This window comes from Notolepis coatsorum, assembly GCF_963971535.1.
Source record: "Notolepis coatsorum genome assembly, chromosome: 16".
NCBI lineage: Eukaryota > Metazoa > Chordata > Actinopteri > Aulopiformes > Paralepididae > Notolepis > Notolepis coatsorum.
Window position 1 is genome coordinate 84873429 of NC_140180.1, and position 27238 is coordinate 84900666.

Below are 27238 nucleotides of genomic sequence, written 5' to 3' on the forward strand. Positions count from 1 at the left end.
CTTCAACATTTCAATATAAAAATAAAATAAAAAACAAACAAGTGCATGATGTGCATCTGAACATTCTAACTTCAACACTTGAACAAAAAAACACATTTATAGTGCAGCTGAGCTTATGAAAAAGTGCTTCATGTCTGTGCAACAACAGCAAATCACAGCATCTTATCAGCACTTATTGTCCACTCTTAACTCTCAAACATCAGGGGGGTGGGGGGCAGACAGGCCTAGCCTACATACACACATCTAATGAGAGCGATTGCACTTCTTTGACTGGGCAATGGCAGAGAAAGAGGGTTCATAGGAAGTGAGGGCTACCCGCAAACAGTGATGCAAATGCTCATTTGTCAAGGAGGCACGGTTGCTTGTTTTAATGGCATTCATGTGAGAGAAACTGGATTCACAGGTGTATGTTGAGCCAAACATTGTTAGCACAGATATTGCCAGCGTTTTTATTTTGGGGAATGTCTTGACATGAATACACTTTATCCAAAATGTTGTGGTGGATTCATTCTCAAGTGCCTGCTTCAGAGCAGATGATGCTTGCATGTCAATTATTTCAAGTTGCAGGAGACCTTCATCAATGTGAAGCGATGCAAGGAACTCTTGTCCTTTTGTGGAAATAGCAGCTACATTGGCAAATGGGTTGCTCACAAAATGCATCAATTCTCTGGACATGTCAAATTCATCAAATCGACTTGCAAAGTTTTCCCTCAATTTATCAATGAAATCTGTCATTAATTGAGTGACTTTTGGCTCAATTGTGCGTGTTAACGTTGACATGAAAAAAAAAAGTATATAAAAAAAAAAAAAAATTAAAAAATATATATATTTTTTTTTATTTTTTTTTATTATCATGTAATCTTTGGCGGGCCGGTCAGAATCATCCCGCGGGCCGGATAATAATATAATAAATACATAATAACACAGTCACAGTTATACTCTGAATCCACTAGATGGCGGTATTACTCGTTGACATTTTTTATTTTTTTACGAAGCAGGAAGTAGGCACACTATTTTTTTTATTCCAATTATTTTCACAATACAATAAAACACATAACCAATAACAATTAAATGTAAACCAATATACGATACAAGTAAGTACATACACGTAAGTAAATAATACAAAAGGAAAACAGTTGACCTACTTCATCCGGAAGTAGGTAAACGTCACACTCGACGCGACCGTGTGTGACGTCATCAACGTGTCTGTTTTGTTTGGTGAATGAAACAATAAAAAATAGCTATAAGGGGATTAGCCGTTGTTTTATACAATAACTGTTTACAATTACAATCATTGTATTTTACGTCTCGTATTTTTCTTGGTTTGTATTAGCGACCTGAAACGTTAGAATAGATGTTGTGGAGTAACGGCAACGTTCACTAGTAATTCCACCAAAGATGTGAATCTGGTGTTGCAAGTAGATACTAGTGATTTATAAACATCAGCTCTCAAACGTCGACACTGCGATTATAAAGTGAGCAACTTGTCTTGATGTTAAGTTTGATAGTCGGTTATCTTCCACATACACTGAACTAGTTGCGTGTGGCTGAATGTGTTTCACATCACACACACTGACTGAACTAGCTAACGTTAAGTGTGCTAACATATATTTTATATCCAGTTGAATCACTTGTACATTGTATATTACCATTGCACGTTACTGTTACATTTTGCACTCTGGCTGGATGCCAAACGTCTTTTAGTTGTACTGTACTTGTGCTGTATCATGATGACAATACATTTTAATCCAATCTAATCTAAATGTGTTTCACCTCCAGGACTGAACGTCTGGTTGAATCTGAAATGTCAGCTCAGAAAGACTGCGAGTTCCTGGTGAAACGGGCTCGGGAGCTCGTCTCTGATGACCCCTGTGCAGCTAAAGCCTGGTTGATCACTGCAAGAACCCTCTACCCTACAGAATTCAATATACAGGTAACATTAAGAGCCCTCTACCCTACAGACTTCAATATACAGGTAACATTAAGAGCCCTCTACCCTACAGAATTCAATATACAGGTAACAGTAAGAGCCCTCTACCCTACAGACTTCAATATACAGGTAACATTAAGAGCCCTCTACCTTACAGACTTCAATATACAGGTAACATTAATAACCCTCTACCCTACAGACTTCAATATACAGGTAACATTAAGAGCCCTCTACCCTACAGACTCCAATATACAGGTAACATTAAGAGCCCTCTACCTTACAGACTTCAATATACAGGTAACATTAATAACCCTCTACCCTACAGACTTCAATATACAGGTAACATTAAGAACTCTACAAACTCTCAACTATGTTGCCTATACTTAATGTATACCTGTCTACTGCCTTCACTGTCTACATTTTTATTTGATTTGATATTTTTTATTTTCGTGTCTTACATACAGATGTATGCCCAGCCCATATGGGCTTACAAGACACATAACAATAAGTATATAATAATATACTTTACCAATTACTTAACAAATTACATAGACCAAGATGGCCATAAAAAAAGAAAAATACAAGAAAATACAATAAAACGTAATATAACACAAGCTGTACTCAATGTAAATAAACAGAAAAACAGAAAAACAAGGTGAATTCAAATACAATTATATAGGATACAGTGTGTTTTGTCTCAGGTGCCATGCCTTCTCCAAAAATCCTGCAAAACCGAAGATGTCCTCCACAAAAAAACAACTCAACATACAGCTCTCAGACTGCCAAAACAAATCTGGGTTTGCAATTTGAATTGCACTGTAATCATAACTCATAGGGGGCAGCGGTGGCCTAAAGGTTAGAGAAGCGGGTTTGTGACCGGAAGGTTGCCGGTTCGATCCCCCTGACCGGCAGGAAAAATCTGGGCTGGAGAAGTGAATGAATAACTCTCTCCCATACCCTTAACACCAACCGCTGACGTGCCCTTGAGCAAGGCACTTAACCCCCAACTGCTCCAGTGGAGTTGCTCAGTGGCCAACGGTGTCAGTCTGTGGTTGTACTGGGCAGCTCCCAGGTGTGAATGGAACTGTGTGTGAATGTGAAGCAGGGCGTAGCTGAAAAAGAGCATCCATGCTCAGCGAACCTACCCTGGGTAAATAAAGGTTACTATTACTATTATACTGTATATACCACCATATATATATACATCTGTTCGATATATCTGCATATATCCCTGTTCACATACCTGTATACACCTGTATATCTGTATCTATCAACTGTATATCCAATACCTACTCTTACTAGTTATACCACGGCTAGTATGGCTTAGTTACTACCATAGTATATTTATACCTGTATCACTGTACATAACTATAAGGTACATAAATCAATTTAGCTTATATTACTCAGTAGCTTGTATTATATATATATCACGTTATGAATTCATGGTGCTGTTGTCCTGTGTTGAGCACCACTAGCTTCATGATATTGTTGCCTTGTTGTTGTTGTTGTTTTTTCCAGTATGAAATGTACATCATCGAGCGTAACGCTGAAAGGACAGCTTCAGCAGGCAGGCTTCTCTATGACATGTGAGTAAATGCTGCTCTATGACATGTGAGTAAAGGCTGCTCTATGACATGTGAGTAAATGCTGCACTATGACATGTGAGTAAAGGCTGCTCTATGACATGTGAGTAAATGCTGCACTATGACATGTGAGTAAATGCTGCACTATGACATGTGAGTAAAGGCTGCACTATGACATGTGAGTAAATGCTGCACTATGACATGTGAGTAAATGCTGCTCTATGACATGTGAGTAAATGCTGCTCTATGACATGTGAGTAAATGCTGCACTATGACATGTGAGTAAAGGCTGCTCTATGACATGTGAGTAAATGCTGCACTATGACATGTGAGTAAATGCTGCACTATGACATGTGAGTAAATGCTGCACTATGACATGTGAGTAAAAGCTGCTCTATGACATGTGAGTAAATGCTGCACTATGACATGTGAGTAAATGCTGCTCTATGACACTTGAGTAAAGGCTGCTCTATGACATGTGAGTAAATGCTGCACTATGACATGTGAGTAAAGGCCGCAATATGACATGTGAGTAAAGGCCCGCAATATGATGACACATGAGTAAATGCTGCTCTATGACACTTGAGTAAAGGTTGCTCTATGACATGTGAGTAAAGGCTGCACTATGACATGTGAGTAAATGCTGCACTATGACATGTGAGTAAAGGCTGCACTATGACATGTGAGTAAATGCTGCACTATGACATGTGAGTAAAGGCTGCTCTATGACATGTGAGTAAAGGCCGCAATATGATGACACATGAGTAAATGCTGCTCTATGACATGTGCGTAAATGCTGCTCTATGACACTTGAGTAAAGGTTGCTCTATGACATGCAAGTAAAGACTGCACTATGACATGTGAGTAAATGCTGCACTATGACATGTGAGTAAAGGCTGTGTTGCACCGTCTGCACAGCAAAGAGCGTACAGAAGTATAGAACATGTTTCTAAGCGAGCCGTTTAACTGAAGTGTTAAAAAACCTCCTCCTTGTCTCTCAGGTTTATAAATTTCCCAGAGCAGCCCATCGTGTGGCGAGAGATCAGCGTCATCACTGCTGCCCTCCGCAGCGACTGTCAGGACAAACACGCTCAGTTCCTACGAGGTGAGGGCCGTAGACAAGAGGGAAGTAGAGAAGAGGGAGGGATCAAATAGGAACAGTGGTTGTTTTTCTAACTGGTTCACCGTGCCTGGCTCCATTATATCTTGCTGAGCTCCTGCACCACCACACCCCATCCAGAGCCCTAAGGTCTGCTGACCAGCTGCTGCTGGAGGTGCCCAGGACCAGGCTCAAAACCAGGGGAGACGGAGCCTTCGCTGCTGCAGCCTAGGGCTGGGCGATAAAACGATAATGATAATTATCGCTATATATTTTAATAATCGATAATACAAATAATATCGATAATAAAAAGTTAAAAAAAAATTTAAATGTTTTAATTTTATTTGTATTGTGACCTGCAACAGGGCAGCTTTAAAACCAGAGACAGTGGACAGACTTGTCTTTCTTGCCTGCAACTTAAAGTAATGGCTTTGCTTGCCAAAATGACAATACTGACCAAATTGAGATTTATTTTTCTCTTGTCCATTTATTTTATTTGCTTTCTAATTTAAAATACAGTTTGAAACCGTCTGTACACAGTAGGCTATGTGTGCTAGCAGAGCTAGACTCCAGTCGCGAGTCACGGTGGCTTGTCCACCAAAAAAGCGCCAAAAGATAGAAAAGAAACAAGCAGAGCCAGAACTGTTCAACTCCCCTGGAGCCACACCCAGCAGAGAAGCCTGTTTACTTTCGCTTTCAAACCAGTTGCAGTCTGAGAACTGGCGTGTGAGGGGCTGTAAAACTAAAGATGGCGGCAACAACGAAGAATTGCTGCAAAATAAACATACATTTGTTGTTTAAATAATAATTACTTAAAAAAAAAAATGATAACGTGATAACGTTTTTGGCCATATCGCCCAGTCCTACTGCAGCCCCTCAGCTCTGGAACAGCCCCCCCCCCACATTATATCTGCCCAGAGCCTAGAGCAGGGGTCAGCAACCTTTACTATCAAAAGAGCCACTTTTCCACCCTCCCACAAAATAAAATGCTCAGGGAGCCGCACAACCTATTTACCCTTAAAATGAAGATAACACAGTGTATAACGTTTTATATATCCCCAAGCATACCCCACATTTAGCATAAAACGCCTGACAATTTCATACCCAAAGTAATTTGCGATTTATTATATTTTATACTTATAGCACACAGTTGGTTGCATTAATGGAATTATAAAGCAACAAAAAGAAAAATTTTGACTTTTTATTGCTGTTTTTACCTGTTATAACAAAGGAAAACCTCAAACTCTTATGAAGAGGAGAAAAAATACTGGCTGTGTAGACCAATTTTTAAATAAAACACAGAAGAGGAGACAAAACACTGGTGTCTGTAGACCGACTTTGAAATAGAACCCTGAACTATTCAGGTATATTTGAGTCCTTCCCTTATTTGTGGAACATTTGTAAAATAAAAAGTAGTCCACTTTGAAAAAAGACTACCATGTGTAGACCTACTTTGAAATAAAACACAGAAAAGGAGAAAAAACATTGGCATCTGTAGACCTACTTTGAAATAAAACCCTGAACTATGCAGCTCTATTCAAGTCCTTCCCTTATTTGTGGAAAATCTATAAAATAAAAAGTAAATTTTTCTGCTGTTCGCAGATTTCGCACCACATATCAGACATACAGGTAAGCCTGCATCGTTAGTCGTGAAAGCAAATTAATCTGTCCGCGCTGAATTAAACCTCTATTTTCCTCAGACTTTCCTTTTTTTCTTTTAGATTTATCCATGGTTAGCTTACTGGGGGGTCGGAAACTCAAGATTAGCCACTTGCAGACGGCAGGGAGAGGCGTGGGGTGTGACATACTGTATATTTTAGTTGATGAAATATTTTAGTTGATGAAATATTTTAGTTGACTAAATATTTTAGTTGACTAAATATTTTAGTTGATGAAATATTTTTTCATTTCAGTGTCACAGTATGACATTGATCTCCAAAATAAGAGAACAAAAAAAAGTTTAAAAAAATTTATTTCATTTTCTTTTTTTTGGGCCAGGGAGCCGCAGGTTGCCGACCCCTGGCCTAGAGGCTTTTAAACCGCTGCTTGAAACGCACCTTTTTTCCCTGGCCTTTGACCAGAGTTAGCCTGCCACCTGTACATTATGTTTGCTGTTACTCTGGACTTTTTATCTATTTTTCTTGTTTCTTTTATATTGCACCTCGCTCTTGTTTTCTTAGTGTACTATACCTTTTTCTGTAACTTTAGTGTATTTTATTTGTTACTGCATTGTATGTGTTTTTTTATTATGTCCTACCTCTAAAGCACTTTGGTTGGCTTTTAGTCATTGTAAATGTGCTATATAAATAAAGCTGACTTGACTCTCCTCGCGCCCTCCAGGGCTCTTCGAGACGCTGCCCGGCCACGTCCAGTGTGAGATGCTTCTCAAGGCCACAGAGCAGTGCTTCAACACCCTGGAGAAGGCCGAGATGCTGCTGCTGCTCCTCAAGCGCTTCCCCGAGTCTGTGGTCCAACACGGGGTACGAGCACCGACACCACGCCCTCTTGTTGGCCTCTGAGCTGCTGGTTTAAGCAGCCTATACACTATGTCACTATTACAAGTCGTGTATGCACATTCACACTACACGACTCCATCACTGTGCTGTTCACACTACTACTACTATACACACTACTATATATATATATATATATAGTTTCTTTCATAGATCTGTTATAAATCTGGTTGTGGTTTCATAGATTGGGTTTCATAGATCTAGCATTATCATAGGACTGTTTGTTGCATGCTACTATATTGTGTAGCATGTCGTACATTTTGTTGACATTTGAGTCTTTCTTATATAAGTGACCGCATCTGTCCTTGAAAACCTTGTATGGTTGCATATGGTATAGAAGAGATGACGGTACGACGGTGGTAGATGATGACGGAGATGACGGTAACACTCTGTGTTCAGGTGAACCTGGGAGAGACGCTGCTGGAGGCCGAGGTGTCTGAGAGCCTGGAGACACCCGTCAACTGTTTCAGGAAGCTCTTCGGTCAGTGATCTACTCACTTTGTTTAAAGGAACACGCCAACATTTTGGGAAATTAGCATTACCGTCTTCTCCAGAGAGAGACAAGAAGATAGATACCAGTTTCTTCTCTGTGCGTTCAGTAGAAAGCTATCTGGCTGCATGTTAGCCTAGCTTAGCACAATGAATGGAAGCGGACATGGCCGGTTAGCCTAGGCATTGTCCAACTAACACCCCTCCCGAAGGCTAACCGGTCATGTCCGCTTCCATTCATTGTGCTAAGCTAGGCTAACTGGCAGCCAGATAGCTTTCTACTGAACGCACGGAGAGGAAACTGGTATCTATCTATCTTGTCTCTCTCTGGAGAAGACGGTAAGCTAATTTCCCCAAATGTTGGCGTGTTCCTTTTTGAATGTGGTAAATTACAAGTCACATCTCACCATTACCTCTCTTGGTGTTTACGTTTTATGAATTCCTCAACAGTTTGCGACGTCCTCCCGTTAATCATCAACAACGTGGACATGCGTCTCCCCAGCAGCCTGCTGCAGAAGTACATGCTGAAAGCAGCAGAGTTCTATATCGGTTACGTCACCCGTGGACCCGCCCCTGACGGACAGATACAGGGTAACCCCCTGCTGAGTGGCAGATTGTTCTATCCAGCAGTTTGGTAGAGAAGTCGGTCCTGTTTTTCTTTCATTAAAATGAGGGCAGTGTTCCACCAAATAAGCTCTTTAGTCTACTAATAATCAGGACTGTTGTTGACTCATCTATGAGTTGATTTAATCAACAAATCTGTAAAATTGTGTTTCCCACATACAGTCATTTAGAAGGACCTCTTCAAATCTAGTTCTTAACAGAGGTGTGCTTTGTTTACTCTCCTCTCCCCCTCTCCTCTGTTCTCTGCTCTTCTCCTCTCCACTTCTTTTCTCTCCTCTCTTTCCTCGCTCCTCTGTTCTCTGCTCTTCTCCTCCACTTATTCTCTCTTCTCTCCCCTCTCTGTTCTCTGCTCTTCTCTTCCACTTCTCTCCCCTTTCCTCTCTTTCCTTTCTCCTCTTCTCTCTCCTCTCCTGTCCTCTCCTCTCTTTCCTTTCTCCTCTTCTCTCTCCTCTCCCCTCTTTGCTCTCCTCTCTCCTCGCCCCTCTGTTCTCTGCTCTTCTCCTCCACTTCTTATCTCTCCTCTCTCATATCCCCTCTCTCCCCCCTATCTCTCTCTCCCCTCTCCCCTCTGTTCTCTGCTCTTCTCCTCCACTTCTTATCTCTCCTCTCTCATATCCCCTCTCTCCCCCCTATCTCTCTCTCCCCTCTCCCCTCTGTTCTCTGCTCTTCTCCTCTCCACCTCTTCTCTCTCCTATCCCCTCTCCCCTCTCTCTCCCCCCCCCATCTCTCTCTCTCTCTCTCTCTCTCTCTCTCCCCCCCTCTCTCCCCCCTCTCTCACTCCTCTCTCCTCTCAGGTTCCCAGGAAGGCGGGACTCTGAAATCGCCCACGGGATCTCGAGGCTCCCAGCGCTACGTGATTGACGGGCTGTCAGAGAAGTCGTCGGTGGTGTCTGAGCCCTGGGAGCGCCTGCTGGACACGCTGGCGGTGGTGGGGGCGCGCTGCGAGTGGCAGGGAGACAAGGGACAGAGGTCAACATTAATGAAGTTACTTCTGAAATATTCAAAAATGTCAATTGACCCATCTTATTGTCACATCTTTCTATTCTGTTACAGCATAAAATAGCCCAGTATTCCTCCAGTCACAGGCTGGTAGCCGACCGCTGGTGTTATTTGTTTATGAGTCTGACTGCCTGGAGGAAGAAAATCTCCTGGAGTCTGCTGGTCCATACCTATGTTGATATTGTTTTATATATATATATAAAGAAAGAAAGAACAAAAGGCCATCTGAATGTTGTGACCCCACCCCGTCATATCTCTGCCCAAAAGTCATTGTGACTCACATGCTGTAGTGTCTCAGTCGCCCCAGCTCTGTGTAGTGACCACTTCAGCTGCATTGGATCAAGCCTTGTTAAAAAACATAAAAGTTGAAGACTACAAAGTATATTGTACAGTATAGTTTCAAGGTGTGTGTGTGTGTGTTGCTAGGAGCTACGTGGAGATGCTGCAGAGGGTAAAGGACTTGTGTCGCTACTTGCCTGGCCTGGAGGGAGAGACCAGGACCCGCTGCTGCACCCAGGTGGTGATCTGTGCCGCTCTGGTTCTGTTCCGCAGCGCCTTCCTCTACGTGTCGGCCGTGCAGCCGGCGCTCTTTCAGGGTCCGTTCCTCTGCTGCTTATTTAGTTATTTGTTTATTCGGATTCCCATTAGCTGTATACACCCAAAGCAGCATATACACCCAAAGCAGCACATACACCCAAAGCAGCATATACACCCAAAGCAGCATATACACCCAAAGCAGCACATACACCCAAAGCAGCATATACACCCAAAGCAGCATATACACCCAAAGCAGCATATAGACCCAAAGCACTGTATACACCCAAAGCACTGTATACACCCAAAGCAGCACATACACCCAAAGCAGCATATACACCCAAAGCACTTTATACACCCAAAGCAGCACATACACCCAACGCACTATACACCCAAAGCAGCACATACACCCAAAGCAGCATATACACTCAAAGCACCGTATACACCCAAAGCAGCACATACACCCAAAGCAGCATATACACTCAAAGCACTTTATACACTCAAAGCAGCACATGCACCCAACGCACTATACACCCAAAGCAGCACATACACCCAAAGCAGCATATACACTCAAAGCACCTTATACACCCAAAGCAGCACATACACCCAAAGCAGCATATACACTCAAAGCACTTTATACACTCAAAGCAGCACATACACCCAAAGCAGCATATACCCAGATCACTTTATACACCCAAAGCACTTTATACACCCAAAGCAGCACATACACCCAAAGCAGCATATACACCCAAAGCAGCATATACTCAAAGCACTTTATACACCCAAAGCAGCACATATACCCAGATCACTTTATACACCCAAAGCAGCATATACACCCAAAGCAGCATATACACCCAAAGCAGCATGGACTCTCAATGGAATAGTTACCATGTTCCTAAACAAAGAAACGAGTTAAGCTTATTTAAAAAAGCAGGTAAAACAGTTGCTTCTCTTAAAGTTGATTATATATATATAATTTATATTTAGACTTGTGTGTGGAATTTTTTTTAAATACATGCCTCTCCCATATAGACCGGTTGTTTTTATTGATTGAAGAAAGTAAAAGCCCAACAAAATCTTAGGATGATTATCTGACTAAGAATATTAGTCCAGGACAGTTCTATTTGGTCAAACACAAGTCTCTAGTCTCTAGTTGTACAAAGTGTTGATCACAGGATGTGTTGGTCTTTTCCAGCTGTGAATGCGTTGAGCTCGGGCCCATGGATCCTGCTGGAGGATCTGAGTTCTGTGTACAACGATGTGGAGCCGGAGAGAGGAGCGGCCAAACACGCTCATAAGAAACGCAAGCTAGCTGACGGGAGGGAGAAGACCACGGTGAGAGGCTAGGGCTGAGAGAAAACAGACGGAAGGTTTTGCTGTCTGTTCGGTTTGTCTTTAAGTTGTGCGTGTGCGTGTGCGTGTGTGTGTGTGTGTGTGTGTGTGTGTGTGTGTGTGTGTGTGTGCGCGCGCGCGCATGCGTGCATCCGTCCAGAGCTCTGATGACGAGGAGGGCGTAGGGAAAGGGCGTGGCAGACACATCTTGGTCAACAAGACAGAGATGCCCGGCTGGTCGGAGACTCTGGAAAGCTTCCGCATGGCCAGGGAGAGCTGGGACCTCCTCCACTCCCACGACAGCCTGGAGACGGGTACGTTCAGATCTGCCTTCGTGTTCTACCCGTCTGTAGTCGTTCTGTTCCAGGCTAATGGCTGCTCATAACAACCTCATTCTGGATCAACTAATTGGGGTGATAGACGCAGTAAGCCGCCACTTGGGGCGGAGTGACTTCTAACCACGAGTGAGTTACTGACTGACAGAAGAGTGGAGATTCACTAGTGCTGTTTCATCTGATTTTTGTTCCCCCCCCCCCCCCCCCCAGAGCTGAAGAAGCTCAGTGCCTCTTGGAAGACAGAGAACTGGCTTTGGTTCAGAATATTCCTCACAGACATGACCATCTACCAGGCAAGAGACACATGTTTTTATTTTGTATAGGATGAATTATTGAATTATCTCTCAGACCCAGGCTTTGGGGATATCAACATTTGTCTTGCTGGGGCTGTGTCCAAGAGCAGTACAGTCAATGTCCATATACTATATACTATATATATATAAAGCGGTGGTTTTATCCAGATTATTTGATTATTGACACTTCCACTAAATGTATTATTAATCTATCCACTAACTGGGGAGACTGATAAATGACAGATAAAGAAATACACCAGGACGATCACAGTTGAACAGGATAGGCATCAACCCCAGTTCTGTCGCAGCCGCTCACTCTCCAAAAAAAAAACGTAATTTCCAAACAGGCATTATTTGGATGAACTGACTACATATTTGGAATCTAAATGGGTACATTCTCGCCTGAAAAAATATTAAAACTGTATAATAATGGTCATAGGTTGTACGTTTAAAGTAACACACCCTAAATAGTCTGTATATCTGCCCGACTATGAAAAAAAGAATGCCAGCTAGTTGTTAGTGTGTAGATTAGATTAGATTAGATTCACTTTATTGTCATTACACAGTACAAGACAAGTGCAACGAAATTGTGTACGTCCAACCAGGATGTGACAATCAACAATCAGTTGCAATAAGACACATATAAATAAATCTGTACAGTAAAGTGCAATGGTTAGCACAATGTGCGATGGTGAGAAAAATAATAATTATTAAAATAAAGTCTACATAAGCTATGGGCTATATACACAGGTATACAGTGGGGTGCAGTGGGCTAAGTAGTGTTTTGATTCAGTAGTCTGACAGCTGAGGGGAAGAAACTATTTGTGGTCCTGTTGGTTCTGCCTGGGAGGCTGCGGTAGCGTGCCCCAGAGCGAGTACCCCAGAGCGAGTACCCCAGAGCGAGTACCCCAGAGCGAGTACCCCAGAGCGAGTACCCCAGAGCGAGTACCCCAGAGCGAGTACCCCAGAGCGAGTACCCCAGAGCGAGTACCCCAGAGCGAGTACCCCAGAGATATTACCCCGCTGGCGGTTGAACAGTCCAAGGTTGGGGTGAGAAGCGTCTCTGATGATGTTCCGCGCTCTCCGTGACCACCGCTTCTCATAGACTGATGAGATGGGGGGGGGGGGGGGAGTGCATAGCAACCGTGCATAGCAACCGCCTTGCAGTGCAGGCAGCCAGGAGGGACTATTTCTATTTTATTTTGAACATTTATTATTTACTAATAGAAATGTACTAATAATAACATAAACATTTAACTTGAAGTGTGTTTTACTTTCATAGTGCCATAGCCTACTTGGTAACCGTTTTATAAAAGCAATAGCTCACTTCAGGTCATGGCATATGGTTATTATCACAGCTAAGGGGCGTAGTATACCATGGCCTGTCGTGAGCTTAAATATATATATGTGTGTGTGTGTGTCCGTGTGTTTGTGTGTGTGTCCTCATGTGTGTGTGTGTGTCCGTCCACCAGGGGCAGTACCGGAAGGCCCTGTCCGGCCTGCACCAGATGGCTGCCGTACAGCAGCCTCAGCCTGGGCAGCAGAGCCCCTCAGGACAGGTCAGCCTGGAGCACCAAAGAGCTCTGATCCAGCAGGCCTCCTGCCACTACGCCCTGGGAGAGCACAGTGTAGGTACACACACACACACACACACACGTACAGTACAGTACACGCACACACACACACACACCATACACAGTGGCAGAGAGAGAGAGAGAGAGAGAGAGAGAGAGAGACTACAATACATGTTAGATAGATTACATTATGTGGTATAGATTACATGTAGTAGTAGATCGATTACAATACATGAAGCAGATAGATTACAATACATGTTAGATAGATTGCATTATCATAGATTACATTACATGATGTAGTCTACATGTTGATGTGTGATGTAGTCTACATGTTGATGTGTGATGTAGTCTACATGTTAACATGATGTAGTCTACATGTTGATGTGTGATGTAGTCTACATGTTGATGTGTGATGTAGTCTACATGTTGATGTGTGATAGACATGTTGATGTGTGATGTAGTCTACATGTTGATGTGTGATAGACATGTTGATGTGTGATGTAGTCTACATGTTGATGTGTGATGTAGTCTACATGTTGATGTGTGATAGACATGTTGATGTGTGATGTAGTCTACATGTTGATGTGTGATAGACATGTTGATGTGTGATGTAGTCTACATGTTGATGTGTGATGTAGTCTACATGTTGATGTGTGATAGACATGTTGATGTGTGATGTAGTCTACATGTTGATGTGTGATGTAGTCTACATGTTAACATGATGAAGTCTACATGTTGATGTGTGATGTAGTCTACATGTTAACATGATGTGGTCTACATGTTAACATGATGCAGTCTACATGTTGATGTGTGATGTGGTCTACATGTTAACATGATGTGGTCTACATGTTAACATGATGAAGTCTACATGTTGATGTGTGATGTGGTCTACATGTTAACATGATGTGGTCTACATGTTGATGTGTGATGTAGTCTACATGTTAACATGATGTGGTCTACATGTTAACATGATGTGGTCTACATGTTGATGTGTGATGTAGTCTACATGTTGATGTGTATGTCTTCTCCAGCTGGCCTGTGAGAAGCTGCTTGATGTGGTTGGTGGTCTGGTGCCTCCTAACCAGGAACCAACCAAACCCTCGGAGGAACCAAGCAAACCCACCAACAAACCCAGGAAAGGTGAGCTGCTGCACGGTGTCTTTCATGTGGCCTGTGACACGCATCTCTATGTGGGAATGAAACAAGGAGAACACCCCCCCCAAACAGTTCAGCTTGTATGAAGAGAGTGAAGACAAAATGTGAAGGCTACACGCCTCTCTCCTGCAGTTAAATATGTTTTCTATCCTGCCTTGATAGAGTTTACACCCTGATAAAGGCAAAGGCCCAAACATGTTGGTGATAACATGATCCAATACATGTTGTTGATGATAACAAGGTCCAATACATATGCTGGAGAGAAGTGGTCAGTCTTCACATTATTATTATTATTATTATTATTATTATTATTATTATTATTATTATTATTATTATTATTATTATTATTATTATTATTATTATTATTATTATTATTATTATTATTATTATTATTATTATTATTATTATTATTATTATTATTATTATTATTATTATTATTTATTATTATTATTGTTATTGTTATTATTTATTTGTTTTTAACTTTTAACTTATTTCTATGCAGCCTATGGCTAATATTATGCAAAGTATCTACCAAACACACCTCTTCCATAAAGATTTTTGTTTTTGTCATTACTAGGGAATGACCTGAGATTGCATCCCTGTACCAGCAAAGCCATCCTGCCGTTTTCTCTGCAGCTAATGCTGGCCTGCTTCAAGGTACGTAGACCTGTTCAGAGCCATCCTGCTGGTCTGATGCTGGCCTGCTTCAATGTATGTAGTAGACCTGTTCAGAGCCATCCTGCTGGTCTGTCTGCAGCTGATACTGGCCTGCTTCTGTTCAGATCTGTTTTTGCCACAAATGTATCACAGGACAAACTGTTAATGTGGCTTTTGCAGCAGATGGTATTTTAGTTGTTGATAGAGCCATGACTGTCGAGGCTCAAGCGGGCCAAGCACAGCCACAAGCTAAAGGTTGAAGAGCACTTCAACAACTCCCGACCCCCGATGCATGTGGCAGGGCATCCAGGCCATCGCAGATTACAAACCCACCAACAACTCTCCCCCAACCACTGACCTCCCTGCTCAATAACTTTTATGCCCGATTTGACCAAGGATGCCCTCCCTGCCACCCTCAAACCCCTCACTCTCTTTATATTTGTATATTTACCGCATATATATATCGGTAACACTTTATAATAACACTCAGTTATAAGACCTTTATAAGGTATTTGTAGATAATGAACTAATCATGAACAAATCATTTATATACATTCGTAAATTATTATTAAATCATTTATAACTATATTTGTATAACATTTACAAATGAGTTCTACATTATTTATAACTCATTATCAACATTGTTTGTACTTGATTTGTTCATCATTAAATAATGTTGTTTAATGTGTAGTAACACATTTGTAGATGCTTTGAAAAATGGATATGAAAAAACGACTATACTGTACCTCCATTTATTTGTTCATGTTCAACAAATGATTTCTTAAGACATTCATAAAACATCTATAAATCATTTGCAGATGCTATTGTGTGCCCTAATCTAAAGTGAAGCCTATTCATCATTAACAAATGTCTAATAGTTTGTTTATTTGTGGACTTTTATGAATACACACAAAGCAATTACCAGACTTGTCTTTTCATGTTTAACAAATGATTTGTTAAGACATTCATAAAACATCTATAAATCATTTGCAGATGCTATTGTGTGCCCTAATCTGAAGTGAAGCCTATTCATCATTAACAAATGTTTAATATAGTTAATTATTTGTTTACTTTTTCATCACTTGTTACAAATGTTGTAGACAGCTTTCCGTCTACATACTCTGTCAATCCCTGGCCAGGGTACTCCTGGGTCCTAGTGCCCCCCCCCCACGTTACACTATATGTCATGCACATGTATTTTATATGTTAATAAAATTGCATTTATCTATAGTCCTAATTCTGTCACTGTTTGATGTCACAAAGAAGGGTGTATCTGAAAACTGTCTACAACATTTGTAACAGGTGATGAAAAAGTAAACAAATAATTAACTGTATTAGATATTTGTTAATGATGAATAGGCTTCACTTCAGATTAGGGCACACAATAGCATCTGCAAATGATTTATAGATGTTTTATGAATGTCTTAACAAATCATTTGTTGAACATGAACAAATAAATGGAGGTACAGTATAGTCATTTTTTCATATCCATTTTTCAAAGCATCTACAAATGTGTTACTACACATTAAACAACATTATTTAATGATGAACAAATCAAGTACAAACAATGTTGATAATGAGTTATAAATAATGTAGAACTCATTTGTAAATGTTATACAAATATAGTTATAAATGATTTAATAATAATTTATGAATGTATATAAATGATTTGTTCATGATTAGTTCATTATCTACAAATACCTTATAAAGGTCTTATAACTTAGTGTTATTATAAAGTGTTACCTATATATCCATATTTGTCTGAACATACCTGCATATATTCTTGTAGACAGGTATGTAGGAGAAAAAGTCCACAGGCAAGAGAGCTCCAGCACACTGTCTTTTCACTTGAAATGAACTTGAATTGAAAAAAAAATCGGTCTAAAGCTGATGAAGGTCTAAGGACTGAAATGTTGTATTTCAAATAAGGTTTATTGCAATTAAAAAGGATATCGATGGAACACATTCCCTTTTTTTGTCCAATCAGCTCCGCGCCTTCACAGACAACCGTGACGACCTGTCGCTGGGTCATGTGGTGGTGCTCCTGCAGTATGATTGGCCGCAGGGCGAGATTCTCTTCCTCAAGGCGGTGGACAAGATCTGCCAGCAGGGCGGCTTGCAGTACGAGAACTTCTTCAACTACGTCACCAGTATCCTTCCTGATCTCACAGGAGAGAGTCATGTTGACTTGTCATACTGTGTATATGGTAAACTAAGGTGTAGAATAGTCATTAACTCTTTGACTGCCACCGACTTTCCCCATCTGTACTGGCTAGCACCAGCATTATTGACCATTTTAGCGATGTTTGCAGACCCATCGTGTGTTCTGTATTATAGCTATGGAGACAATAGTATGGCTCATTTTACAGGCATTGTTCATAGTCCATTACAGACTAATCAGTTCATTTCTACACACTAGTTTGTTACACGCTAAACATCGCCCCATTTCCAAAATAATCCAGTCTTTTTCCATAGATCGCGAGATAAAACATGTTATATGCAATAAGCCCAAATCGTTCTGGATGATCGCCTGAAGCCCCAAATACTCTCAAATCAAAGGTATATACCATGTACATATGTGCCTTCACAAAATCATCAAAAATGTGATCGTTACAAAAAGCATGTTTCAGGTTCGGTAAAATGCACATAGAATATACTTTACCTTAGCCAGAAGGTACTCCAAAAAGAATAATTCCAATGATCCCATCGGCGATCGCGATTACTCGTTTATATGTAATTACTTGTGTACAGGAAACTATAGGTTTTGAGGCGAGGAGATCTCCTAGCGATTGCTCTGCAAGAGCTCCTCCCTCTCAGAGCGAGTCAGGACAGAAAGATTTCAGGACAGACACAGTTTAGTTTAGACAATCAGAGTTCAAAAGGTAGGCGATACTGCCACCTGGTGATATTCGATCGTCATTGCAATTCCAACATAGGCAGATGAATCAGAGATACATAGAGGGCTCTGGCTGACCGTATAGAACAGGGATAAAAGGAAAATATCAAAAGATCAAAACCCGAGTATACTCAGGTTTCTGGTGCTCAACGGTTGGCGAGATAACCCGACTTTACTCGGGTATGGTGCTGAATGAGTTAAGGTCCTATTAATTTAATTTCATTCAACTTTTGTTTGTTCCGTTCATGGTAATGTACAGTTCCATAAAAGAAAAGAAAACTGTCAAAGCACCTCTCAATTTGCACATTCCATGAGCGAAAAGGAGCAGGGAGAAGAAACTCTTATTTAGCCCCTTACTCAAAACAATACATAAACAATATAATAATAATATATAATAATAGACATAGATGGTCTGTCTATTACAATTATTTAACAATCAATACTTAGAATAACATGAGAGAGAAACAAAAACTTCAGCTTCATAAAGTCTAATTGTTCTTTATTTATACTTTATTTTGAACTGAAAGATATTTGTACAACTCTTTAAATCATTCTGTAGAGAATTCCACAGTTTTATTCCACATACTGAAATACACATCTGCTTCAAAGTAGTCGGTGCATACTGATGCGTGAATTACATTTCCTTCTAGGCAAACTACTTCAGCAATGTTTTTCACACATGAATTTAGTTTGACAGTTATTGAGAGTAAATGAGTTTGAATATGGCCACCAGTGATGCCATCGGGGACATTGAATTATTTTGTGTTAATTACAGCTCTAGGAAATGATGACTGCTACCTTTGAAATGTCTGATATAATTGAAAACCAACAGCCATTTCTCACCATTGCCTCCTGTTCTCTCATCTTGGACATTACTAGTTTCCATAAACTCACTGTTTTCTCCAGACATTGACATGTTGGAGGAGTTTGCTTACCTTCGTACGCCAGAAGGGGGTAGGATCCAGCTGGAACTGCTGCCCAATCAGGGAATACTAATCAAGTAAGAACCTCCCACTTGTTTGCTTTGGTTTTGTGACTTTATGGAACTCCCCCCCCCCTGCTGCCGTGTTGTTATAGAGAATAGTGGTAATGCTCGGTGACCTCAGTAAACGAGCTGTAAGAGAGCCTTGACATAGGAAGTGGGTATTAAGAAGGAGAACATGGTTGTTTACAGTACAAAGCAGTGTCTGTGTCTTGACTATCAGGCTCTTCATTTCATTAAAGGTGCACTATGTCGTTTTGGGAGAGTCAAAGAAAAAAAGCGCTGTGATTATTTTCACAACTGAATAAACAAACTTTCTACAGATGGAAAATTCCCTGCGACACTGTTTGAAGCTCGAAAGCTACTTGACAATGTACTGTTTCTCTGTTTACAAAGGCAGGGCCTGCAGTTAAATTTACGGGGCGTATTTTAGGTGAACCTTCTGGTTCCCAGTGCCTCAAAATGCTGTTATTTTGATTCATGAAAACATTAGATTGGAACAATCCTAAAACTACTTGCAGGCTCTGCAAATGTAAACAGTTCCCCCTCCCCTGGAACTGCATAGTGCAGCTTTAACGCAGCTTTTTAAAGTCTGGACACTTGAACGCACCCTCACTTGACTAAGAGTTGTTGAATGTTGCTATCCCTCAGGAGCCATAGCCCCGCCCTGGGGGTGGAGTTAAATTCCCTTCTTCTACAAGGGGTGCAGACGATTGACAGGTACCCCCCCCCCCCTCCCAGGCCCCTCCTCTCACAGCACTTCCTGTCACACCAATCACCCCCTTCATCCCCCCCGAGGCTTGCCATCTTCCCCCATTTTGATTTTGGCCCGTCGTCGTTTTACATCGAGAGTTAGTCGTCCTTTGATTTCTCTGTCGGTTTTTTTCTGTTTATTTGAGCCATCCCACCTCTTTATGTGGTTGTTGTTGTTGTTGTTTTGTGGAGATGCCGGTGTTGTTATACAGTCAGTTTAGTTTTTGTTTTGTTGTCTTTTCACATTACTTGTTCTCATTTCATTGGTGGACATGTTTCTTGTGGTTTTGATTTTGATGATGGACTGTTTCTTGTCCAGTTTTTAACTGGTTGATTAGATGATGTCAATAATCAGAGGTCACTATATGTCTCGTATGTGACAAATAAATCTCTTGAATCTTGAAGTACTCAGAAAATACTGAGGATGTCTATAAGATTAGATGATGTACTCAAAAATAGGAAACATGACATGTCTTTTTTCTTTTTACATTTTGTATTTTTTAAACCTATTGTTTTGTTAAAAAAAGATGAACCACTTTATGTTTTGACAAGTGAACACTTGACACAACACACTTTCTCTTGACCCTCCTTCTCCTCCTTCTTCTCCTTCTTCTTCCTCTTCTCCTCCTCCCTCAGACACCACACAGTGACCCGGGGCATCACCAAGGGAGTGAAGGAGGACTTCCGCCTGGCCATGGAGAGGCAGGTGTCCCGCTGTGGGGAGAACCTGCTCCACGTCCTCCACCGCTTCTGCATCAACGAGAAGATCATCATCGTCCAGGCTCTCCCTTGACACCCGGTCCGGGTTCACCTCTGAACCCTGGGCCGCGTTGACCTCTGAACCCTCTACAGCTGGCATACTCTCCTTCTGGGGCGTAACGTGTGTTTGGGGGGCAACAGAGGGCGGACAGACACGGACACTGTCATCTCCTCCAGGGCGGTCTCGGAGACGGACAGATGGACACACTAGATTGGACGCTAGATTACACCTCCCTTACTGTTTGGTAGTGGATTCTCATGTCTTGCCCTCTTTGCCTTAAAGGTATATCTCTAGGTGAGTGCAGCTCCTCTGATTAGACTCAGTGAGCTGAGTTCATCGTCACACCCCTCGTGCAAAACGCTTTAGAGCTCTGGGATATGTGTGAAATGATGTGCAACATAAATCGGCATTGTTTTTCCAGTGAAGTGGCCCTTTCTTTTTTGTATTTTATTTTTTTATTATTTTTTAAACAAACACATAAACAAACATGACAACACACGATAAGATATACAAGCATTAGTTGACAGTGCACATCCAATGAAATCACACTTTAGTTAATTGTCTTATATAGTATATACCTTAATACCTGTTATCTAAAAACCTACACACATATGCTCCAGCTCGTACCCCCCCCTCCCGGACCCCCCATTGGATAATCCATCCATTTTCCCTCGCTCCTAACCAGACATTACCATTATATGCTAGCTTTTATTTTCTCCACCACTTCTAACCACAATGTCATTTTGGATTCATTGAGACCCAAAATTCTTGCTGTAGATATTTCTTGATAGATCACATCGAGATATGTAATAATCCAGACCTTTCGGCACATTTTTTCCGGTTGGAACCATTGTGATGCTATCAGCTTTTTAGCCACTGTGATACCCGATAAAACCAATCTCTTTAGCTGTGGATGTACTGCACACTCAAAAACATCATTCAGCAGTAATACAGAGGGGTGTACAGGTATATTCCAAGTTAAGAGATTTGATAATTGCTGGGTCACCTCTTTCCAGAATATCTTAACTGGTGGGCAGTCCCAGTACATGTGCATAAATGTCCCCTCGTCATCATTTGTACATAAGGAGCATTTGGAGTCTTGTATAAGACCCATTTTTTTCAGTCTTATAGGAGTCAAGTATGTCATGTGAATATAGTTAAGATTGATTTGTTGATGGTCCGGGTTCCTTGATGTGAGTCGAACATTTGCCCAGGCTTCTTGCCAATCAAAATCACTTTCCAGGTCTGGTATATCCCTCCTCCAGACGGAGTCTAGGTGGAGGGTTTCATATGAGGACGTTAGTAATTGATGATAAAAATCTGAAACAAAACCTCTTGATGTCTCTCTTTCATAGAAGAATTTGTGGTATCTGTGGTGTTCAATTGGTTTCGTTAATGGAACACCTTGAGTCTTCAAACATAACAATAACTGTAAGTAAAAAAGATGTGTGGACTTGGTGAGATTAATTTTTTTCCGTATTTCTTCATAACTACAGAAACCCTGTTTGTTAAAAACATCCCCTAATGAGTGTATGCCTTGCTTTTCCCATATAGGGAATCTTATAGGTCATTTTCCAATCAAGATTGCATTGTTATTGAATAAGGGAGTATGATTGTGCCATTTATGTGGGTTAGGATATTTTTTTTGTGTTTCACGCCATATCCGGATCGCATGAGTAATTATGGGGCCAAATTTCCGTTCGCAATGCTTGATTGATAATTTAGTGTATGCTATGTCCTTCAGTCTATGTGGGGCTACGATGTTTTCTTCTAATTTTCTCCAGGATACTAATGCTTGGGGATCAAACCATGTTGTCAATGGTCTTAATGTGTACGCCTTAAAATAGTGGAAAAATGAAGTGGCCCTTTCTAAGTAATTTTCTTTTTTATATGTGTGTAGTTTTCTTCTCTCCATGTTTGTTTCTTATCAAGTATTGTGTCATCGTTTCAGTATGCACTCAATCACTGTATTTTATGAGATTGCTAATGGTAGTTGATGAAATGAGCGCCGCCTTGATCATGATCAGTGAAGATTTATTGTTTTTGGTACAAACATTTTCAAATGGTTCATTTATGTGGATGTTGTCATTTAATCAGCTGACTGGTTTGATTTGAGTTGATTGCTGTATGGTCTGTACTAGTCTGACAAGTAGTTATCCTGGCTTGAGAGGTTATGATTATGCATTGACCCTTTTAGACCTACAATTATAGAATTCTGCCTGGATCTTTTTTGTATTTTGGGCTGTAAAATGGTCAAAGAATGTCCTAGGAGTAAGTGCTTTCACCCCCTTTTTCTTTTATTACTTCATCTTTCAATATCTGGCAGTTATTTAACATTACTGTATGATATAATTGTGTATTAACAGTGAAATTTCAAGAAAAAACACAATTGGATTTTAGAGGATTTTATTAAAATAGTAAATGCAATTACACATCGAATTGTAATTTTTTTCTTTTTTTTTAGATTTTTTTTTTTTGCGTTTTATCGCTTTATTTCTACTGGGCAGTCCAGTAGAGAGAGACAGAGGAGGAATGGGAGACAGAGTGGAGGGAAGACATTCGGCAAATCGAACCCGGGTCGGCCGTGTCGCGGCTGAGCGCGCTATGTGGTTCGCCCCCGAATTGTACAATTTGAAGGTTTACTTATATAAAATATGTACCAAAAAAGTTAGCTTTGGAAGCTGATTAACAAGTCCATAGCTTCTATAATCACAAACATTTAATTTTCACTCAATCTCTTCTGACCACCCAAACATTTAGCTCCTACCCTCCTTTCCCTCCAGGTCTCTCGTCTTGCCACCCTCCCCTCTCACCACCCTCTCATCTCGCCACCCTCTCCTGAAGTCCATCCTATTCTCTATCTGCCTCCCTACCTCACTCAATCCTTCTCGGCAGGTCGGCCTGCAGGGCAGCCCTGAGGTTAGCCCAGAACAGCCTGTGCTTGGCCCGGTCCTGGGTCCATTCCAGGTAGGTGTGCCTCCCCATCATGGCCTTCAGCTGGTAGTACTTTGAGGGGATCAGGTATTGAGGCAGGGGATCCAGCAGAACCAGGACCACGTTGTCGGACCCCCGCACCAGGCGCTGGTGGGCAGCAAAGTACAGCTCGTAGTGGCACCACTCGCTCTTGACGAAGTGTGCGGAGAGCACGAACACGCAGCGGTGGCTCTTCTCCACACATTGGATGATGTTCTGAACGATGGTCTTCCCCGGCACAAAGTTATTCTCGTGGTGACAGATGAGGAGCCCTCCAGTGGGACCTTCGAGGTTGGGAAGGAGGGAGTTCTGCACCCATTCGGCGTCGTGCTGGCTGTAAGAGACAAAGGCGTGGAATTCTACTCCCTCAAGATCTTCGGGTCGAACCTGCTGGGTCCTGGCACGGTGCTTGGCTCGGGTCCACTGCCAGATCATACCCATGTACCACGGAACGTCCAGGCGGTGGCACAGGGTCACCGCAGCGATAATCACTATCATTGCCAGGCCCAAGATGGTGGCTGCCAGCAGGCCAACGTTGCAGGAGACCTCTGGGATCCAGAAATCCCTCAAGGTGGAGTTCCTGAAGGCCTCTGGATAGCTGCAGTGATAGTCATGTGGCCAGTGCATCAGCTGCATTCCGGTGTGTCCATTCTCCTGTTCAGATTTGATGGCAAGGCTCCTGAAGCTCCTTAGAGCACAGATGCAGGTGAAGGGGTTATAGCTGGCATCAAGGGTCTGGAGCTGGGGGCATCTTTTTAAGTTGTTCACAGATGGGGTATGGAGGGAGTTGTCCCTGAGCAGAAGCAATCGCAGTGTTGGGAACCCATCGCACACCGGTAGGTCTCGCAGCCGGTTGGCGCTTAGATTCAGAGCCAAGAGGTTGTCCAGTTTCAGCAGAAACACTGGTACCACAGAGACCAGATTATTCTGAAGGTCCAGTGTCTTGGTTCTGTTTGGCATACATTTGAATACAGAATCAGTCAGCCCGTTAAAGGACAAATTGACGTGGATGATGTTGGGTGGCCAGATGCATGCTTCCTCACTGGCATGAGTCAAGGAGTTGAAACTGAGGTCCAGATGTTGCAAGGAGTGCATGTATTTCATCCGCTGGCTCAGTACCTGAAGGCTCTTGAGATTATTTCCTCTCAGAATCAAAGTGTTCACGTTAGCCAGATTCTCACATTCCAGGATCTCTACACCCTCCACCCTGGAGAAGATGATATCAGTCATGGAGCAGTCGGATAAGTCCAGGTGGCAGATAACACTCTGGGACTCTGGGCAGGTCATGTGATTGATGGATGTCTCCAAGATGGCCACACTCTCCACTGGCATGTTGATGAAGAAGTTGTATAAGGCTTCGCTATTTAATATGAACGATATCACCACAGCTCGTCTGACTGTCAAGGACTTCATGTTGGATGTCTTGGGTACATACGTTTCACGCATAGGTGGCTCGACAATGGCTACATCCGACGTGGTCAATTCAGCAAGTGAGGAATCTAAAATCACGTTTATAAAGCTAGTAAGTTCATTCCATTTGATTAATATGTTGGTCAAATATAGATGTGAGGTATGGATTTCCACTCTCTTTTTCACCAGCTGTGCTATCGATTCATAGTCACCTGTCAAACCAATTAACTCAACCTCATCAAAGAGCAATAGGGCATCAGAAATCAGTCCAAAGTCCATTGTTTGTTTTTGTGTCACAGCTATTCGAAGCCTCCTTGCCTGGACATCATCTAGGCTGTCTTTTTCATAGAAAGTTGGGTTCTCCAGACAAAGGGTCAATTGTAGCAGTTTCGCTTCAGCAATATTCTTGAAATCCCCCACACTAATGTTAGTTGCTCCAAGCACCAGTTTCTCGAGCTTTACAAGGGAACCAAACCCCTTCCCCAGGGTAATCGTGCGAAAGCTGTTGAAGGCCAAGTTTAGAACCCGGAGGTTCCGAGTGTAGAGCAGGTACCGGTGATCCGGCAGGTTCTGCAGCCTGTTGTGCGACAGGTCCAGAACCTCCAGTAGTGGGGTTCCATTAAAGGTCTCTGGATCTATCTCATCCAAATTGTTCCACGACACGTTGAGGAACATCAGCTGCATCGTGTTCTGAAGGTCCCCGTGGCTGAGTCGCCGTACTTGGTTAAAGGAAAGGTCTAAATACTCAACGTTCTGCGGCAGGTCACGTGGGACAGAGGAGATGTTTTTCGAAGACCAGTCCACGATGATTATGGAAGAAGAGGTATCTTGTATGAGGTCCACTAACACCGTCATCGCCCAGAGGGTGGTGGCGACGGACCTCATGGCTCTGCTGGAACAGAAGCAAGAGGGAGATGGAAGGATCAGGACTCATTCAGTTGACTCTATTTTTTAAGAGTCGTTTAGCATGCTCACTTCATATAACGGTACACAATTACAAGGTAATCACGTAATGTAGAAATCACTTATCCATAATTACATATAATGTAATTTACTCCCTGTTTTATTACACACTAATTACCCTTTGTGTACTTTAATGTGTGCTAGTGAATTATTATTCTGTCATAGTAGTATAGCCTACACTATACCAGGGTTATTCACCTTAACAGTTACCCTTCCTTTTTTGAAAACAGACCAGTTGTTAATAATTGTTTTTATTTATTACAATATTAACAATTAAAACAAGAGCTGCATGAGTGGTTTTGTTGACCTATGCAATTACACAACAATTATCTATTTCAATATGACGTATACTAACTTAATTTAAACATGTAACATGATATAATCTCCATCTACCACATTACACTCACAAAGAGGATACTAACCTGTACTATTTCCAGAAGGCTTCTCAGAGGGAAACGTAAGCGTACTCTTCCTTTACCTTGCCAGGCTGCCTTCACCTATCAAACTGAGCCTTCCTCACCTCACTGTCCCGGCAGTGTTCTTCGTTACGGTAGTAAAGAGACCAACTCGGCGCTCGTCTCTCTCAAACATCAAACATCCTCTTTTCAGTTCCTTCTGATCCACTGGCTGGAGAGGAACTCTGTTCCCACAGTGGTCTACTCTATTGTGCATGGAAATGTATATTTGCACTGTTTCAGAAGTATGATCGTTTTACTGGGTGAGTTGGTATTGTATACGGTTCACTGTGCAGTTTACATTTGCAGGGGCTGTAATTATTAGTATTATTCCATTTTTATGTTTTTGTATTATTATTTTATTTGGCGTTTTCAAGTTTACACAGTAATATACTTAACATAATCGCCTACATTGTTAAAGTAAAATCTTTTAATATCAGTTATACATCACATGAATATCAAAGCTGTACGTACAGTATATAATACTTTAACAGCAACAACTAGACGATACAAGAAAAAGGAAAAAAAGTGTATATATTATTGTGACAGACTCTGGGGTGTTATGAGCTGTCACCAGATTGGAATTAATAAAATGCACATGACACAAAGTAGAAGCAAGTTTAACAGATGTTTTAATGCTGTTTGGGGGAGGAAGAAGTAAGTGTTAGTATCAGCCAGTCCAGGGACATGCACAGGACTTTAGAGGGGCAGGTGCTCAAAGGCTGAAAAGGGCATTTGGCCTGTGCGCAAGCCCGATTTTTGCGGGCCCTTTTTATGCTTTTTGGGGGGTTTTGGTGATCAAGCTCACTTATCCTTGAAAGACACTTTTATCACTGACTTAAAAGGCCCATATATCTCCATAAATGTTCAGGGGGGAGGGAATAAGTGCTTACCCTACTGATGGATATCGGTCATAATCAGCCAGTATC

The 27238-nt window shown here is 41.7% G+C and overlaps 2 protein-coding genes across 3 annotated transcripts; one reads left to right on the plus strand and one right to left on the minus strand.

The window, feature by feature from the left end:
- Positions 1 to 1223: 1223 nt before the first annotated feature.
- Positions 1224 to 21847, plus strand: ints10 (integrator complex subunit 10). Of its 2 annotated transcripts, XM_084331821.1 has the most exons (18): positions 1224 to 1475; positions 1780 to 1933; positions 3449 to 3516; positions 4515 to 4618; positions 6953 to 7092; positions 7525 to 7606; positions 8065 to 8205; positions 9033 to 9207; positions 9664 to 9833; positions 10967 to 11106; positions 11264 to 11417; positions 11649 to 11731; positions 13204 to 13359; positions 14337 to 14445; positions 15038 to 15117; positions 17105 to 17267; positions 18920 to 19013; positions 20385 to 21847. In XM_084331821.1, the coding sequence occupies exons 2-18, from the start codon at positions 1805 to 1807 to the stop codon at positions 20539 to 20541; spliced, it is 2145 nt and encodes a 714-aa protein (XP_084187947.1). In that variant the 5' UTR covers positions 1224 to 1475; positions 1780 to 1804; the 3' UTR covers positions 20542 to 21847. The 2 variants fall into 2 exon arrangements, with proteins under 2 accessions (XP_084187947.1, XP_084187948.1); XM_084331822.1 differs by lacking the exons at positions 1224 to 1475; positions 1780 to 1933 and adding an exon at positions 2007 to 2017.
- A 1535-nt stretch (positions 21848 to 23382) lies between these two features.
- On the minus strand, positions 23383 to 26393 carry tlr1 (toll-like receptor 1; the record flags this gene model as incomplete). The annotated part of the gene is made up of 2 exons (XM_084332109.1): positions 26277 to 26393; positions 23383 to 25783 (listed from the first exon to the last, which is right to left on the minus strand). Exon 2 carries the CDS (start codon positions 25774 to 25776, stop codon positions 23383 to 23385), a length of 2394 nt encoding a protein of 797 aa, XP_084188235.1. The 5' UTR covers positions 25777 to 25783; positions 26277 to 26393.
- Between the last annotated feature and the right edge of the window lie 845 nt (positions 26394 to 27238).

Coding starts and splice junctions, on each gene's coding strand:
- ints10 (XM_084331821.1), top strand. CDS start 1,805: ATGTCAGCTCAGAAAGACTGCGAGTTCCTGGTGAAACGGGCTCGGGAG. Junction 7,607..8,064: donor CTGTTTCAGGAAGCTCTTCG/GTCAGTGATCTA, acceptor ATTCCTCAACAG/TTTGCGACGTCCTCCCGTTA. Junction 13,360..14,336: donor ACGCCCTGGGAGAGCACAGT/GTAGGTACACAC, acceptor TGTCTTCTCCAG/CTGGCCTGTGAGAAGCTGCT.